This window comes from Nannospalax galili, unplaced genomic scaffold, assembly GCF_000622305.1.
Source record: "Nannospalax galili isolate Female #2095 unplaced genomic scaffold, S.galili_v1.0 scaffold424, whole genome shotgun sequence".
Lineage (NCBI taxonomy): Eukaryota > Metazoa > Chordata > Mammalia > Rodentia > Spalacidae > Nannospalax > Nannospalax galili.
The window spans coordinates 1,119,934-1,136,871 of record NW_008352334.1 but is presented as its reverse complement, the minus strand read 5'-3'; the positions used below and the strand labels follow the sequence as shown (position 1 = coordinate 1,136,871).

The following is a 16,938-nucleotide window of genomic DNA, read 5'->3' as shown; positions in this document are numbered from 1 at the left end:
CCTCCCGAGTGCTGAGACAGATTTTTAAAAAAGTGAAAGTATAAAAATTCAAGTAGAAAACAGATCTCTGAGAGTTCCAGACTACCAGGGCTACATAGGGAAACCTTTTCTAAAAGAAAAAAAAAAGTAGAAAATGAAGAATTTCTCAAAGATTTGGTCGGGGATGGTCTTTATTTTTTACATTTCTTTGTGTGTACGTGTGCGGGCACTCACACCACAGCATACATATGGAGGTCAGAGAACAACTTGCAGGACACAGTTTTCTCCTTCTACAACAAGGGTTCTAAGGATCAAACTCAGGCAGTCAGGCTTGGCACAAGCATCTTTATCTACTAAACATCTCCCAGGCCCTGGAATGGTCTTTTTTAAGTCAAAAAGTAACAATTCTAATGACAAAAAATGAAAAAACTGGGGCTGGAGAGATGGCTTAGCAGTTAAGAACACTGACTGTTCTTGCAGAAGACCTGGGTTCGAATCCCAGCACCCACATGGCAGCTAATAACGGTCCATAATTCCAGGCCCAGGGGATCCAACAGCCTCTTTGACCTCTGCGAGCATTGCACAACACAGGTGTACTTACCTACATGCAGGCAATACATGCATACACATAAAAGAAAAAAAAATAAAATAAAATAAAATAAAAAAAGAAAAAACTTCTGTACGTTAGAAGCGAATAGCAATGTATGTATGTTTTTGTGTTCGTTCTCTGTAGCATGTTTTTGTAATTAAAAAATAATCTTTTCTGGGTCTAATGGCGCATGCCTACAATTCCAGTTACTTAGGAGGCTGAGTCATGAGATCAACTGAATCCAGAGTTAGAGGTCAGCATTGTCAACATGCCAAAATCCTGCCTCATGAACAGTAACAAGGCTGAGCAAGGAGTACCGCGCCTTTAATGTCAGCACATAGAAGGCAGAGGCAGGCCAATTTCTGAGTTCCAGGCCAGCTGGAGCTACAGAGACCCTGTGTCAAAAAAGAAAAGAAATTATATACCAAAACCAAAACCCAAACCAAAACCCAGTAACAATTAACTAAAAAAAGAAGAAAAAAAACAAAGAAAAGATTAAAAACAAAAACTTTTAAGCTTTACAGTCAATTTTACAAGCTTATTTTAAATACTAGGCTCTTCTAACCTCTAGCTACCAAATCAATACGTCATAGTTCACCAATCCTAACTATAAGATAAGCTATGTTAAACGCCAGCCAGTATAGTTAGAACAGAAAAGAAGATCATACTTTGTCTTTGGTTAGCATCTCCATCTGCGTGCGGGTTGTTGTGTGATGGTTTAACTGCTCCATCTCCTGGTCCAGCTTCCGTAAGGTCCTGTCTAGGTCGGTCTTCTCATTTTGGAGGCTCATTACTTCTGCTTTTAGAGTTTCTACATTGCTGTTTTTCTCAGCCTTGCTTAGCTCACGTTCCTAGTCAATAATTCAAACAAATGCACAGATTTATAAATTTTGTGCCAGAATTAAAATGATGACAGGGTATATTAGAAATTACTTCCTGGGCTGACTCTGACAGCTTGCACTCCTAACTGGAGAGTGACTATTATTTTTAATAAACCTTCACTTTTGCTACTAAAAAGCAATCACTTTTTTTTGGGGGGGGGGGTCTGTTTTTGAGACAGGGTCTCCCTGTAGTCCCAGCTGTCCTGGAACTCACTATGTAGACCACCAGGCTGGCCTTGAACTCACAGAGATCCGCCTGCCTCCTGAGTGCTGGGATTAAAGGCATGTGCCACCATGCCTGGCAAAAGCAATCACTTTTAAGAATTAAAACACTGAGGGCTGGAGAGATGGCTCAGCGGTCAAGAACACTGGTTGTTCTTGCAGAAGACCCGGGTTTGAATCCCAGCACCCACATGCAGCTAACAACTGTCAATAACTCCAGTTCCAGGGGATCCATCAGCCTCTTCTGTCCTACAAGGGCATTGCACAACATGGGTGCACTTACCTACATGCAGGCATAACACTCATACACATAAAATAAAAATAATAAATTAAAAAAAAATCAAAATACTACTTTTTCTGGGCATGGTGGTGCATACCTTTAATCTTTAAACTTGGGTGGCAGAGGCAGGCAGATCTCCTGTGAGATGGAGGCCATCCTGGTCTACACAGAGCGTTCCAGGCTAGCTTGGGCTACAGGGAGACCCTGTTTCAAAATATATAAAGCTATATATACTTCAGGGGAAAAAAAATCTTACTGAAGTTACTATATGAGGCTATAAACACTAAGAATTAGTAAATAAACCTAGAAGGGTCAAACAGAAAGGAAAAATGAGAATTAGAGAAGAATTAGGAGAAATATGTCTATATATACAAAAGCATAACTTAGCACTTAACCATGTAACTTACTCTATTGCTTGGTATACAGAAACCACAAAGACAGTGTGATGTGGCCTGACAGGTACTTTCTCATCCCAACAACATGATAAAGTGCAAACTGATGAACATATACTGTATGTACAACGGTGAGTTATGAAGAGAAAAAAGTTAATGTTTACCTAAATTATGAAGATGAGATGAGAGGTATGTTGGACGCAGCCTCACCTGTCACCCTGACACACCTGGGAGGAGAAAGCCTCAACTGGGCAAGTTCCTCTATTGAACTGGCCTGTGGGCATGATCTGTGAGGCATTTTCTTGATAGCTGAGTGATGTGGGAGAGCCCAAGTCCATTGGGAGTGGTGCCACCCCTGGGCAGGTGGTCCCAGGTTGTACAAGAAAGCCGGCTGAGCACAGGCCAGAGGAGCAAGTCAGTGAGCAGCAGTCCTCCATGGCCTGTGCTTCAGCTCCTGCCTCCACGTTCCTGCCCTGGATTCCCTCAGGGATGAATCATGATTGGGAAGTGTAAGCCAAATAAACCCTTTCCTGCTGGGCATGGTGGTGCACACCTGTAGTCCCAGCACTTCAGAGGCAGAGGCAAGTGGATCTCTGTGAGTTCAAGGCCAGTCTGTTCTACATAGTGAGTTCCAGGACAGCTGGGGCTACAGGGAGACCCTGTCTGACAAAGACCAAAAAACAAAACAAAAATCAAATAAACCCTTTCCTGCCCAAGTTGGTTTTGGTCAAGGTGCTTTCTCACAGCAATGGAGAAACAATCTAGAACAAAGGCTCTGTCAAGGGTTAGGATACTTACTTATTGTGGCAATGGAGACGTGAAAGAAGAGGCCAGTTAGAAACAAGGAAGAAAATGTGAAATTCTTCAAGAGACTAGCTAGAAGCTTGTTTACCACAGAAAAAGTGGTAACAAGTCACAAACCAGGGAAAATACCAAAGTGCTTGCAATAGTCACCTCTTCTGTGTGTAGAACACATACTTGTGAACTATATCACAAGAGATTTTGACTTAGAAATCTCTAAAGTCTGAAAGTCTAAGCACAAATATCTTTAAAAAATTATCTTGATGATTCTAATTTTTAACCCACGAGTTTCAAGACTTAGAAAGATGAATTATCAAGATATTCAAATAAGGTCATTTTATATTACATAACAAGGCTGACTTAAAGTGCCATAATCTGAGGGTTAGCAACAGATAACACTGCAGGATACAAAACCCAAAATGCAGCAGACTTAGGGTGATTACAAGGCTTGGAATTGCTTACAGCTTTTGTGAGCTCCTGGTCCAGCTCGAGGATTCTGTCTGACGAACCTTCCAGCTGCTGCAATTCCAACTTCACATTCTTCAGCTCAGTCTGCTTCCTCCTTAGGATTTCTGTTTTCAGCTCAATTATTCTTCCCAGTCCTGTCTTCTTATCCCTTATCTCATCTATTTGTCTTTGCTTCAAGGTTTCTTTTTCTGTGAAGTCAATCTAAATACATGTGAAAAATGTGCATTCATGTTTCCACTGACCGATCAAGAAAACTTCACTATAAAAGCAACATGTACAATGAAGGAAATACAGGAAATCCTTTCTAAGAATGCAAAAGGCATCATCCAGAGGCGATCATAAACTGTGAGCAAAAAATTCTTTGCAATTATCTTTAAAATAAATTTACTTAAAACCAAATAAAACTGTAGGTCTGTATTTTATATATTTTTATCCTTATACACTCCAAAGGTATTTTTCCTACTTTCTAGATTTGTCTCACATCTAAAATAAAAATGTGCCAAAGTAGGGTTCACCTGAAAAATATGTAAAGTCGCCTAGAGAACACAGCAAACCCTGGACCTCAGAACACTCACCAGCAGCTTGTTGGCACTTTCCGTTTCTCTCTCTTGTCTCTCCCTCACAAGTCTGTGAAAGTTTTTAATCTGTCTTTCACTGAATGGTCCACGCTCGAAGCCATCCAATTCCAGCTGTGCTGCCAAGGACTGAATGAGCGAATCTCTGGCCCGGACATGTTCCTGATGGCCATCTGCCTGCAGCTGTAGGCGACCTGTATTTTAAAACAAAAGAACAAAACTTCTTGTTTTTTTAATATTTTATTTTTTATTTTATGTGTATGTGTGTATTGCCTGCATGTACGTAAGTGCACCAGTGCCCTGCAATGCCCACAGAGGACAGAAGAGGCTGTCGGATCCCCTGAAACTGGAATTATGGACAGTTATTACTTGCCACGTGGGTGCTGGGATTCAAACCCGGGTCTTCTGCAAGAACAGTCAGTGTTCTTAATCTCTGAGCCATCTCTCCAGCCCCCAAAACTTTTTTTTAAAGCAAGTTTTTTTAGAAATTGAGATAACTATAGATTCACATGCAGTTATAAAGAGTAATACAGTGTGATGGCTTATAAACTCTACCCAGTTTCCTCTGATGGGATGTTTGGTAAAATTTATATGACATTAAAACTAGCATACTGACCCTGATATAATCCATCAATCCTATTCAAATTTCCTTAATGTCTCTTGTACTCGACTGGTGTGTCTGTTAGTATTAATCCCCTGGGGCTGCACTTAAATTCTGTTATGAGTCACCCAATGTGGTTGCTAGGAACTGAATTTGAGTCCTCTGGAAGAGGAGCAAGTGCTCTTAACTGCTGAGCCATCTCCCCGTCTAGTTCCACATAATTTTATCCACTGTGTAGGTTCATACATCCAATACTAGAGCCCAGATCCTTAACAGAACCCTCTCATTGCTCTATGACCATAACTACACCCAACTTTCCCATCGCTCCTTCTACCTACCACCCCCAACAACCACTAACTTGCATACTAGGTCCTAGATTTTGACACTCAGATTCCATGAAGGGAAACACACTACAACCTTTTGAGACTGGCTTTTTTCACGTGAGAGTCTACGAGGATTCTTCATTCATACAGAAAATGTATATTCTAGAAGGAAAAGACCAAGTTCCCCTTTATCCTACCTTGTTCAACAAGCAGCTCTGACTTCTCCTGATTGAGAAGCCGAGACTCCTTATTCAACTTTTCTAGTTCTCGCTGACAGTCTACCAATCGCCTTTCTTTCTCTCTTACTGTCCGCTGGTGGTTGTGATACAAATCATTCAGTTGCTCATCTGTCCCTTGAAAAACCTGTGTAAAACCAAAAAACACACTTTAATGTACACATATAAGATACAATCACTTTGATGTATCAAATATAAACACAATCCTATTCAATATCCTTCATTTTAATAGACATAAGGTTCACAGACACCAAGATTTATGTTTTTTTCCATAATGAGAGGGTGAACAAGGTTCAAATGAGATTCATCACAATGATCCCTGAAGTTTCAAGTGGCACAAACTTTACACCAGCACAAACCTTTTCCACCTTCTGCTCGAGCTCGCTGTTATCTTTCTCCATTTGCTTCTTCCGGCTATCCAAGGCTTTGATTTCATTGTCGAGTCTCATTATTTTAGACAGATTGTGTTCAATTTCTTTTAGGCGATTCTGAAAGTAAAGCAGCACTCTACATAAATAAAACCCACTCCAGCTGACACTGCTGGTGAAGAGGTGCAAGGTGTGTGAGGGTCAGACACCCACAGGAGCATCTGTATGAATAGCACCATTGGATGCTAATGGCAGCACTGTGTAGGCAGCACTGAGAAACTGAGGCTCAGAGACGCCCCCAATGCTCATCCTTGCCCTCAACAGCTCCCACCGAAGTCATCTGAGCCCCCAAAGGCTTGCCCTTGCCCTCGACCACTACACTGAAGCCATCAGTTCACAGGACACTGCAGTATGTGAAGAACCACATTTTAAGAACATGATCCTTAAAAGGTGAATTTATCTTCTGATGATGGTAACCATGACTGCAGGACTGAAGACTGCACCTAGGGCCTCACACACACTGGGCAGGCGGCTCACCACTGAGCTACAGCCCCAGCCTAATGTTTTGTTGTTGTTTTGGTTTTGGGCACAGGGTCTTATGTAGCTCAAGTTGACCTTTAACTCACTATGTAGTCAAAGATGACCTTGAATTCCCAATCTTTCTGCCTCCATTTCCCAATTGCTGCGATTATAGGTATGTGCCACCACATCTGGTCCTTAAAGAGCCCATGGTGAGGGCTGGTGAGGGGGCTCAGTGAATAAATGCATTTGCCGCCAATCCCAATGACCCAAGTTCAATTTCTTGGACTCACATGGTAGAAGAAGAAAACAGACTCGTGGAAATTGTCCTCTGACTTCCCATGCCCACTGTGGGGCGCGCGCGCACACGCGTGCACACACACACGATTATTAATCTAGCAATGACTTAAAGTAAACAGAAAGATATGCATGGATTGCAAGCAAATCCTGTGACATTTTAAAAACAAACAGCTCATAGTAAGCTGCCAATTCATTCTAAGCATACCAGATATCAACAACTGCACATCATGTCACCATGGCTGATAATCAGTTCCTGGTCACCACAGATAACCAATTACTAAGTACTTGTCAACTGCAGAGAGAACAGAACTGAAGCCTTCCCACCACAGCAGTGACTTGTGACACAATGGACATGCTAATCAGCTTAACACTCCATGGTTCATGTACATTAAATCGTATTGCATGTCATGAACACATGGTTTTAGTTTGCTCATTACCTTCAATGGCTCTAGATCGTTCTCGTAAGACTTGACGATCTCCTTTGAAGACATTAACTGTGCTTCCTTATTGGTAATCTGATCACGAATCTCACAAGCTTTTTCCTTATTTTGCTTCAGATATTTCAATTCTGTTTGGCATTCTTTCACTTTCTGGCCTTGTGTCTGACGTACCTGACGAAGTGTATCTAAGGCTTTAATGTACCTTTGAAGATGTAATGAAAGCAAAATTTATGGCTAGGTAAATGATAGTATGTTAGTACAGCAGAGTATTATGCAGCCGTTACTATTGCATTTACAAACAGTAACTTGGAAAACGCTATGACATCATGGTAAATGAGAATATTACATTTATCCTGGCAATCAGATGAACATGCACAGCAAGAAAGCCAAAAGGAAATACACCCAGTGGGTGCACCAAGGTGATCACGGTGGCGTGCACCTCTAGTTCCAGATCCTGGGGCAGGAGGACTGCTTGAGCTCAGAGTCTGAGGCCAGCCTGAGCAATTAAACAAAGACACACCTGGCACGAGCTGGATGTGTGACTCAGTAGTAAAGCAGGTGTGTACTTGGCATGCACAAGGCAAGGGCCCTGTTCAACTCAGCATCACGAAATAAAACAGGGCTGCGCAGCACCACAGCCAGAGTTTAGTGCTACAAACCTTGTTGCTGAGAAGATCTCATCAAACTTCTGCTTCAGGGCTTTGCCTTCACTTAGAGGCCAATTAGAATCTTCTTGGTGACAGAATATGACATTATTTAGCACAGACTTCGAAACCCCAAGACAACTTATCATTTCTCGGTCGATTTCTGCACATTTAGAGCTGAGGCTGACCTTTTCACCATGCCTAAAGAAATTGAAAATCAAGGACATAAGTAACATGACTTTTGGAAGAACTACTCTGCTGAACCCTTCAGGCTACTCTCTCTGTCCCTGCTGCCAAGCTCTTAGTATCTAGACTGGTTTCAAACTCACCATGCAGCCACGGATGACCCAGAATATCTGATCCTCCTAGCTCTACTTCCAAAGTGCTAGTTCTAGGGTTATAAGGGTCTGCAACCACACTCAACTTATGCAGTGCTCAGGATATAACCCATGGCTTCATGCATGCCAGGCTCTACCAACTAAGCCACATCCAAAGTCCAAACTATACTCTTTAACAAAATAAATAAAGTCCCTTCACCCACCCCTTAAAACAGCTTCCTCATGCTAAGCCATTAACTCTTGATGCTGGGAAATAGCTTAGTGGGTACAGTGCTCGCAGCCTAATGGGGACCAGAGCCCGATCCCTGGCACCCATGTGAAAGAAAGCCCAGGTGGTCCAGATGGCATGCACTTGCAATTCTAGAGCTGGGGCACTGAAGATAAGAGGATCCCTGGGACTAACTGGCCATTGGCCTAGCTGAACTGGCAAGCTAAGGCCGGTAAAAAGCTGTTTCAAATAACAAGGTGGGCAGCTCCTGAGAACAGTGCCAAGGTTGAAGCCTGGCTTACATACACATACATACACACATGCATGTGCACCTGCACACACATCAATAGGAGCATACACACACACACACACACACACACACACACACACACGGAAAAAGTTAACTCTTCTATGACTTAGAAGTTCTCTGTGGAAATGGTTAAAACAAACAGTATAGGAAAGAATGCCAGAGTTTTAAAACATACTTGGACTTTTTTTTGGTCTGTGTGTGTGTTTTTTCCTATGTGTGGGTACAGGTGCGCATGGAGGTCAGAGGAGAGTATCAAGGTCTTCTTCAATGGCTTTCCATCTTGTTCTTTGAGACGGTATCTCTCACAGAACCTGGAACTCACCGACTGAGCCAGAATGGCGGGCCACAAACCCCTGGACCCTCCTGGTCTCTGCCTCCCCAGAGCTGAAACTGAGGACCCTCCTGATCTCTGCCTCCCCAGAGCTGAAACTGAGGACCCTCCTGGTCTCTGCCTCCCCAGAGCTGAAACTGAGGACCCTCCTGGTCTCGGCCTCCCCAGAGCTGAAACTGAGGACCCTCCTGGTCTCTGCCTCCCCAGAGCTGAAACTGAGGACCCTCCTGGTCTCGGCCTCCCCAGAGCTGAAACTGAGGACCCTCCTGGTCTCGGCCTCCCCAGAGCTGAAACTGAGGACCCTCCTGGTCTCGGCCTCCCCAGAGCTGAAACTGAGGACCCTCCTGGTCTCGGCCTCCCCAGAGCTGAAACTGAGGACCCTCCTGGTCTCGGCCTCCCCAGAGCTGAAACTGAGGACCCTCCTGGTCTCGGCCTCCCCAGAGCTGAAACTGAGGACCCTCCTGGTCTCGGCCTCCCCAGAGCTGAAACTGAGGACCCTCCTGGTCTCGGCCTCCCCAGAGCTGAAACTGAGGACCCTCCTGGTCTCTGCCTCCCCAGAGCTGAAACTGAGGACCCTCCTGGTCTCGGCCTCCCCAGAGCTGAAACTGAGGACCCTCCTGGTCTCGGCCTCCCCAGAGCTGAAACTGAGGACCCTCCTGGTCTCTGCCTCCCCAGAGCTGAAACTGAGGACCCTCCTGGTCTCTGCCTCCCCAGAGCTGAAACTGAGGACCCTCCTGGTCTCTGCCTCCCCAGAGCTGAAACTGCAAGTACACATCACCACATCTGGCTTCTACCTGGGTGCTAGGGATCTAACTCAGGTCCTCATGCTTATGTGGCAAGTACTTTAGAGACATCTCCCCAGACCCCATTTTTAGGCTTTTACAAAAACTGACTGAAAATATTCATACCTAATAAACAGAGGAAAAATATTATCTTTCATTCTCAGAACTCAAAAGTAAGAGACTTAAGTTAATAAAACTTGATGACCAAGATAGAACAAGGTGACAAAAACAGTAAGAGTGTGTGGCTTAGAAAATGGGTTTTCCCAGGCTGGAAAATTGCCAAGGCATTAGAGGAGCCCTGGGTTGGATTTCCACTGCTGAAGACAGAGTGGAGGGGGAGGGATGGAGGTGGGTGAGGTGGAAAGAGGGGAGAGAAGAGAAACAGAGGGGAGAGACAGACACATGGGGAGGACAGGGGAGAGGGAGACACGTGGGGAGGAGAGGGGAGAGAGAGACACGCGGGAAGGACAGGGGAGAGGGAGACATGCAGGGAGGACAGGGGAGAGAGAGACATGCAGGGAGGACAGGGGAGAGGGAGACATGGGAAGGGGAGGGGAGGGAGACATGGGAAGGGGAGGGGAGGGGAGGGAGACACAGGGAGGGAGAGGGGAGAAATAGAGACATGGGGAGAAGAAAGGCGTAGGATGATTGCTGTGGGTCAAGGAACATTTAAGAAACACAAGTCTGCCATTCATCGTTATAATCTATTTTATTGACTTAATTTTCTTCTTTTTTAGTTCTGGAGATGGAAAATATTTTCCTGTTTATTATATATGGATATTTCAAATTAGTGTATGTCAGAATCTAAATGTGTGATCTGGGTTTAGAGATATGACATGGATATTAAGAGCACCTCCTGTTCTTCAAGAAGACCTAAGTTTAGTTCCCAACACCCACATTGGACAGCTCCCACCACCTTTAACTCTAGCTCCAGGGGATCCGATGCCCTCTTCTGGTCTACACATGGGAACTCTACTTGGCATTCAATTTTACTGTGAACACAAAATTATTCTAAAAATAAAGTCTGAGGTCAGGCATGAAGTTACATACCCATAATCCCAGGACTCAGGAGGCTGAGGCAGAAATATTGCCATGAGTCTGAGGCCAGCCTGGGCTATACTGTGAGTTCCAAGCTAGGCTGAGTTATAGCATGAGACCCTGTCTTAAAAACAAAACAAAACAAGTAACAAAACCGATCTAAAAAAGGAAAACAACAAAAACATCTCATCAACCTAAAAGACCAAATCTGAGCAGATAGAGCACAAGTACGCACTTCGTTCTGGTAATGACGCCTTCCAGGGTTTTAAACTCTGTTTTCTTGCTTTTCTGACTGCACACCATTGATCTCTGCACAGCCACAAATTCTCCATTGACATCACGAAATTGCAGGCGAATCTGGGCTCTCACATCTGTTTCCTGAGCAACCTTTGAAGATAAACAGAAATATTATGTTATTAAAATAAGCACCAGAATGTGCGGCAAGTAAAGAAAGTGCTCCCCATCCAGGGAGATGACCAAAACTGTAAACATTCAAAATAAGCCATTTTTACACTTTTCAAAATATGGAAGGAAAAACAGTATTTGATTTATCAAAACGATATCGTATCAGCTGTCTCTTTTGTTACATGTTGATTCTCCCTCTCTCCAGTCATCTTCATTAGTCTATAAAGCAATCTAATATATCCTATTTTTTACAAACACAAATAACAATAACCAACAAACCCCTTTATTGTAAAACACTTAGCTACTGCTACCTTAGTTATAGCAAACTTCATAATTAGTTTTCTAATTACTGAAGCTGATTTCATTTATTAAAACGTGTTATTTTTATGTATTTGAATGTTTTGCCTGCATGTATTAAGTGCACTCACGCATTCAATGCCTCCAGAGGTCGGAAGAGGGCATCTGATCCCCTGGGACTGGAGTTATGGATGGTTGTTGGCTACCATGTGAGTGCTGGGAACTGAACCCAGGTCTTCTGTAAGAGCAACAAGTGCTCTTAACTGGAGTCCAGTTAGCTACCATGTGCTAGGAACCAAACCTGGGTCCTCTGCAAGAGCAGCCAGTGCTCTTAATCACTGAGCCATTTCTCCAGCCCCCTTTTCCTGATTTCTTTAAAAAACAAACAAACAAAAAAAAAGGATTATTTTTATGTGTAAATATGTCTGCCACATGTGTGCAGGTGATCTGAGAGGCCAGAAGAGGGCATCAGATCCCCATAAGCTGGAGTTACAAATGATTATGAGTCATGGGGACTGTGAACTGAATCTAGGTCCTCTGGAAGAACAGCAAGCACAAAGTGCTGAGCCATCTCTCCAACCCCCTCTTCCTGATTTCTAAATGCATTAGCTCTAGTGCTCGAACTGAAGGACAGGAATCAGTTTTCTCCCTTCATTCCCTCTTAGATCTTGATGAGATCAAGGCTTTAAAAATTAACTATACAGAACTCTGTGTGTATGTATACACACACACACACACACACACACACACACACACACGCACGCACCACACTTCCTAATTTTCTTTCTGTAACCCTAACCTCCCCACTGTACAAACTTTTTATATCAAATGGACAATTCCTTTGTCTATCTACAGAACACCTCAAATGTACAAATTTAAACCAGATCCACCCAAATTTCTTTTTTCAGAGTTTTATTACAACAAAAGTCAAAACGAGCTTAACAACTTGTTCAAGCAAAAACCCTAGAGTTCTGCTCCTCTCGCACACCTAGTCTGTTGGCTCTACCTTCAAAACACATCCCCAATTCAAGTATGTCTCCACATTTCTACTCCCCCTGACCAGGCCACCGGAGCGCCCACCTGCACTTAACCGTGCCACCAGAGCGCCCACCTGCACTTAACTGGGCCACCGGAGCGCCCACCTGTCTCCAGCCCTGTCTCCGCTCTCCCACCTTTGCCCCACACAGACAGGCTTCTTATAAACAGACTGATCCTCTTAAAATGTAAATCAGATAACCTACTTTTCCTGATCAAATTCTTCTAACAAATGTCTATTTAAAGTCATAACTGGGCTGGGGATAGAGTCAAGTGGAATAACGCTTGCCTAGTACTGACACCCTAAATTCAATTCAGAGCAATGAAAAAGAAAAACAAAAACAAAAAAACCAAAGTCCCATAAGATCTAGTCTCTTCTGGCTAGATTGTAGCCTGGGCAACATAAGGAGTTCCAGGCCAGTCTGGGCAATTTAGGAAGACCCTGCCTGTATTCAATCCCCACATTCCAAAAATAAATAATACATTCATAATTCTTAACACAAGAAACAGCATGGGCATACATGTACTAGGTTTTATTACTGGAAATCAAAGGAATGTTCATCTGATCCCTCCCATTCCTCAATAAAGTACAAGCCAAGATCACTAATTGAGGAGTAGATTCTATGTTTAAGAAGAGAAAAGCTATGAAGTAGTCATTTTAGAAAGCTTTCAGTAAATATATACCAAGTGTTATTACTATTTCTAAGATGAAATTCACAAATACTCTCGCAATTACAGAATTATCTTTATTTACATGAAAATTTAAAGTCACATTAAGGTTTTTTTGTTTGTGCTTGTTTTTGTGTGTGTGTATGTGACAGGGTCTTATGTAGCCTAGGTTGGCCTTCATCTCTTGATTTTCCTGCCTCCTTTTCCAGAGTGCTGGGATTACAGGCTTGTGGCACCATGCCTGGCTTATGTTAAGGTTTAAGGACACTTTTAAAGATGCAACTTAAATGGTTACCAAGTGCTCGGGAGCAGAGGCACAGGGAGCTCTCTGAGTTCGAGGCCAGCCAGGTCTACATAGCTACAGACCAGCTGGGGCTACAGGGAGACCCTGTCTCAAAAAGACCAAAAAAAAAAAAAAAGATTACCAAGGGCCCAATTAAATTAACTAGAGGGTAAAGAACCGATGGTTAATAGAAACTGAAAACAAGTGGTGAAAGTGCACCAACAGATCCACAATGTCGCTAAATCACCTGATTTTTACACTAAGAGTCTACTGTCACACGGACTATAAATGTGCAAATGTATTTATAGACACACACAGGCATGCTTCTGCAAGCACAGATAAAATAAGGGAGGAACTGAACAGTAACTGACTAGGACCTAGTGGTACTAAATATGTATTCTTATTTCATACAGACATGCAACAGGAAAAACTTACAGTCACACTTCATGTCCTTTTGACACACTAGTAATAGAAACACCATAATTCAAGCAAAGATCCATACGCAAAGATTTTTATCAGGGTAGATTTTAGTGGAAAACTAAAAGCAAGCTCATGTTTTATTTAAATAGAAATACTTCAACTAAACAAAACAACAGAAAAAGTAGAAGTTGAAAGGGACTCACATGACAAATGTCCAGATTAAGAATTTATGACAGCGGTTTAATTTTTTTTAAATTTATTATTGTGCAACTGCATGGTATATGAGTGGGGCTCAGGGGCCACGGCACTTGTGTGAGGGAGGGCAACTCTGAAGGGTGGTTCTTTCCTTCCACCATGACAAATTTGATCCTCAGCTTTCAAGACAAGTGCTTTTACCCTCTGGGCCATTTCATCAGCTATAGAGTGGGAAAGACAAAAACCTGAATACAGTATTAGACAGGAGCAGGACCTCAGCTGTATAAACAACACACAGAGGAGGAAGATCCAAACTTTACAGTAGTAATCACCGGTACCAACTCTGTATATGACATCCCTCTTTACACTCCCCACTGTGCAGTTTTCTAAAAGCATGAGTTCCTTTCCCAATACAAGCTTTTCACGTTAGACTACGAACATTTACTAGCATCACTACCTTGGGATCGTGGACAAATGTATTTCCTTTGGTTCCAGGAGGGAAATCACCAGTACAGATGTACTTCAGACACTCAATGATGGTCTAAAGAAACAGAAAACAAACTTGTCACAAGTATTCACAGCCAGGCTTGGTAGCACATGCCTGAAATCCCAGAACATAGCAGGTGGGAGGCAGAAGGATCAGGAGTTCAGGGTCATCCTCAGCTACCTAGTGAGTTCAAGACCAGCCTGAGCTACTTGACATCATGTCTCAAAAAAAAAAATTAAATTAAAAATAAAAGATAAAAAAATATGTATACACACACACACACACACACACACACACACATATATTAATATTACGAACAAAGGCAGCTTAAGGAAGAAAGGTTTTGTTTTTTGTTTTCTTTTTTCTTGCAGAGGGATGAGAGTATATCATGGCAGGGAAGCATGGAAGCAAGTGGCAGGAACAGGAAGCTGAGAATGCACATTTTCAATGGCACTCATGAAGCAAGAGCCAGCTGGAAATGGGGAAAGGCTGTGAACTCTCAAAGCCCCACCCCCAGTAACATGCATCCTCTAGCAAGCTGTTTGGCCAACACAGCAGGCTTCCCCTTTGATCTCTAAAGAGGACAGGGTTTTAACAATCCCGCTCTCCCACTTCCCCCCACCCAACTTAAAAAAAAATACATCTTCCCGCCTTCTGCAGAAAGCAGAAGCCCCCCCCCCCTTAAAAAGGACCCCAGCTCACCACCCAGGGCAGACATTTTCCCTGCCTGGAAGGGGATCTGTCCCATGTGTTCCTTTGATAAACTCTGCTTTCTCCTGATCAACCCTATTCACAATATGGCTACTTTTTATCTATCAGTTATTAAAATATCCATCATGGAAACTACAAAAATACAAAGAAATAAAAACTGACATTATATAAACTATTGAAAAATATGATTAAGAGATTAAAGACTTGGGGGGCTGAAGAGATGGATCAGTGGTTAAGAGCACTGTCTCCTCTTGCAGAGGACCTGATTCAACTCCCAGCACCCACGTGGCAGCTAACTGTTCTTAGCTGCTGTAATGCCCTCTTATGGCCTCCACAGGCATTGCACACCACGGGTGCACTTACACACATACAGATACAACACTCATACACATAAAAATTTTTAAAAAATTAAGTGAAAGAGAACTAACTTCACATAGCGGCCCTCTGACCTCCACACATACAAAAAAAAAGTTTCAAGAGCTGGAGGTGGAGCTGCTGGGTGTTACTACATTTGCCACTTGTGGAGGAGGCCCTGTTTAGAAGTCACTCTTCTAACCAGAATGGCTCATACACACACTTTTCATTAAAATTTCCAAATAGTCTTGACTTTTAACAATCGAGGTAAAGGTATGACGCAACGACCTCAAGAGATGGGCCAGCCTGTGCTAATGTTTTTTATTTAAAAACCTAGGTAAGAGCAACCTACCAATCGAAGCCTCACTACATCGGCTCCACCCTCAAATGACGCCACTCGTGTGGCACGCTCTGTGCTTGGAATCACTGACTTTGCACCTCTGGGGTAGGGGTGTCGGGGCAGGAAGGGGGAGGGGACGACGCTCGAGGAACTAGGAAGCGGAGCTGCAGGGCTGAGCGCGGACTGCCGCAGGGCCTTCCGCCGGCCCAGAGCACCGACGCCGGGATCCCGGAAGTGGCTGGCGGACTCCCGCGCCGAGGCCCAAGGCCACGCCCAGCGCCTTCCGGGCCTCTCCTCGGGACTTACCGTCTTCCCTGCCCCATTGGGTCCAACCAGAATTGTGAGGGGACTGAAGAAGGTGATAATCTGCTTGTCCTTATCCTCTATCCCAAAGCTGCGCACGCCCAAGATGCTCATCTTTTCGATCCGGGACATGTTTGCAACTCGTCTCAGAGCTCAGGACCCGGGGACGAGGAAGCAGAGCGAACGCCGGGAAGCGGACCGCAACAGGCTCGGAACGCACGCTAGCCGCGAGCGCAGCCGGAAGCCCCCAGAGGCGCACTTCCGGCCTCCTGGCGTCCGTCCCCGCCCGGGTTGCGAGCCAGTCCTGCGGAGCCCGGAACTGCCAACTGAGGCCGAGCAACACGGCGCTCGCGGGTTCCCGCCTCACTGAACCCCGCGTCACGTGAAGCCCTTGCTCGCCGCACGCACGCACGCACGCACGCGCGGGGCACGCTGGGAAGCGGAGGGCTTGCGGTGCAAGAGCAGCGTGGATCAGGGTGCAGGTGCTGTGCCCAGAATACCTGCTTCCGGCTGGTGTAGACCACACCGAGAGGCTTAACTGTTTTATTTTGGGTGTCTGACCTTGAACTCGAGACCCCCACCTCGCCCCGCCTCCTCTTCCTGAGAATGGGTTACAGGGGCGCTCGTCCAGCCCCTGCTTGAGACGGTACCTTACGGAGGAAGACTCTCAGCTTCAAACACACTGCCTGCTCCTGCAGAGGACCGGGTTCGGTTCCCAGCACCGACACTGTGCCTCACAGCCATCTATGTATCTCCACTTCTGTGGCAATCAGAAGCCCTCTTCTGGCCTTTACAGGCATTACATGCATGCAGT

At 44.3% G+C, this 16,938-nt stretch overlaps 1 protein-coding gene across 1 annotated transcript in view; it reads right to left on the bottom strand.

Annotated features, from left to right (window-relative positions):
• The window catches only part of Rad50 (RAD50 double strand break repair protein), a 67,711-nt gene extending 51,419 nt beyond the window's left edge, over window positions 1-16,292 (bottom strand). The window contains exons 1-10 of the mRNA XM_008849317.2: window positions 16,128-16,292; window positions 14,387-14,470; window positions 10,861-11,012; window positions 7,634-7,819; window positions 6,972-7,176; window positions 5,707-5,835; window positions 5,309-5,474; window positions 4,188-4,381; window positions 3,607-3,813; window positions 1,237-1,419 (exon numbers count right to left, since the gene is read on the bottom strand). Of these exons, the coding sequence (XP_008847539.1) occupies window positions 1,237-1,419; window positions 3,607-3,813; window positions 4,188-4,381; window positions 5,309-5,474; window positions 5,707-5,835; window positions 6,972-7,176; window positions 7,634-7,819; window positions 10,861-11,012; window positions 14,387-14,470; window positions 16,128-16,256 (1,635 nt within the window). The 5' untranslated portion in view covers window positions 16,257-16,292. The remainder of the gene's footprint in view (window positions 1-1,236; window positions 1,420-3,606; window positions 3,814-4,187; window positions 4,382-5,308; window positions 5,475-5,706; window positions 5,836-6,971; window positions 7,177-7,633; window positions 7,820-10,860; window positions 11,013-14,386; window positions 14,471-16,127) is intronic.
• Between the last annotated feature and the right edge of the window lie 646 nt (window positions 16,293-16,938).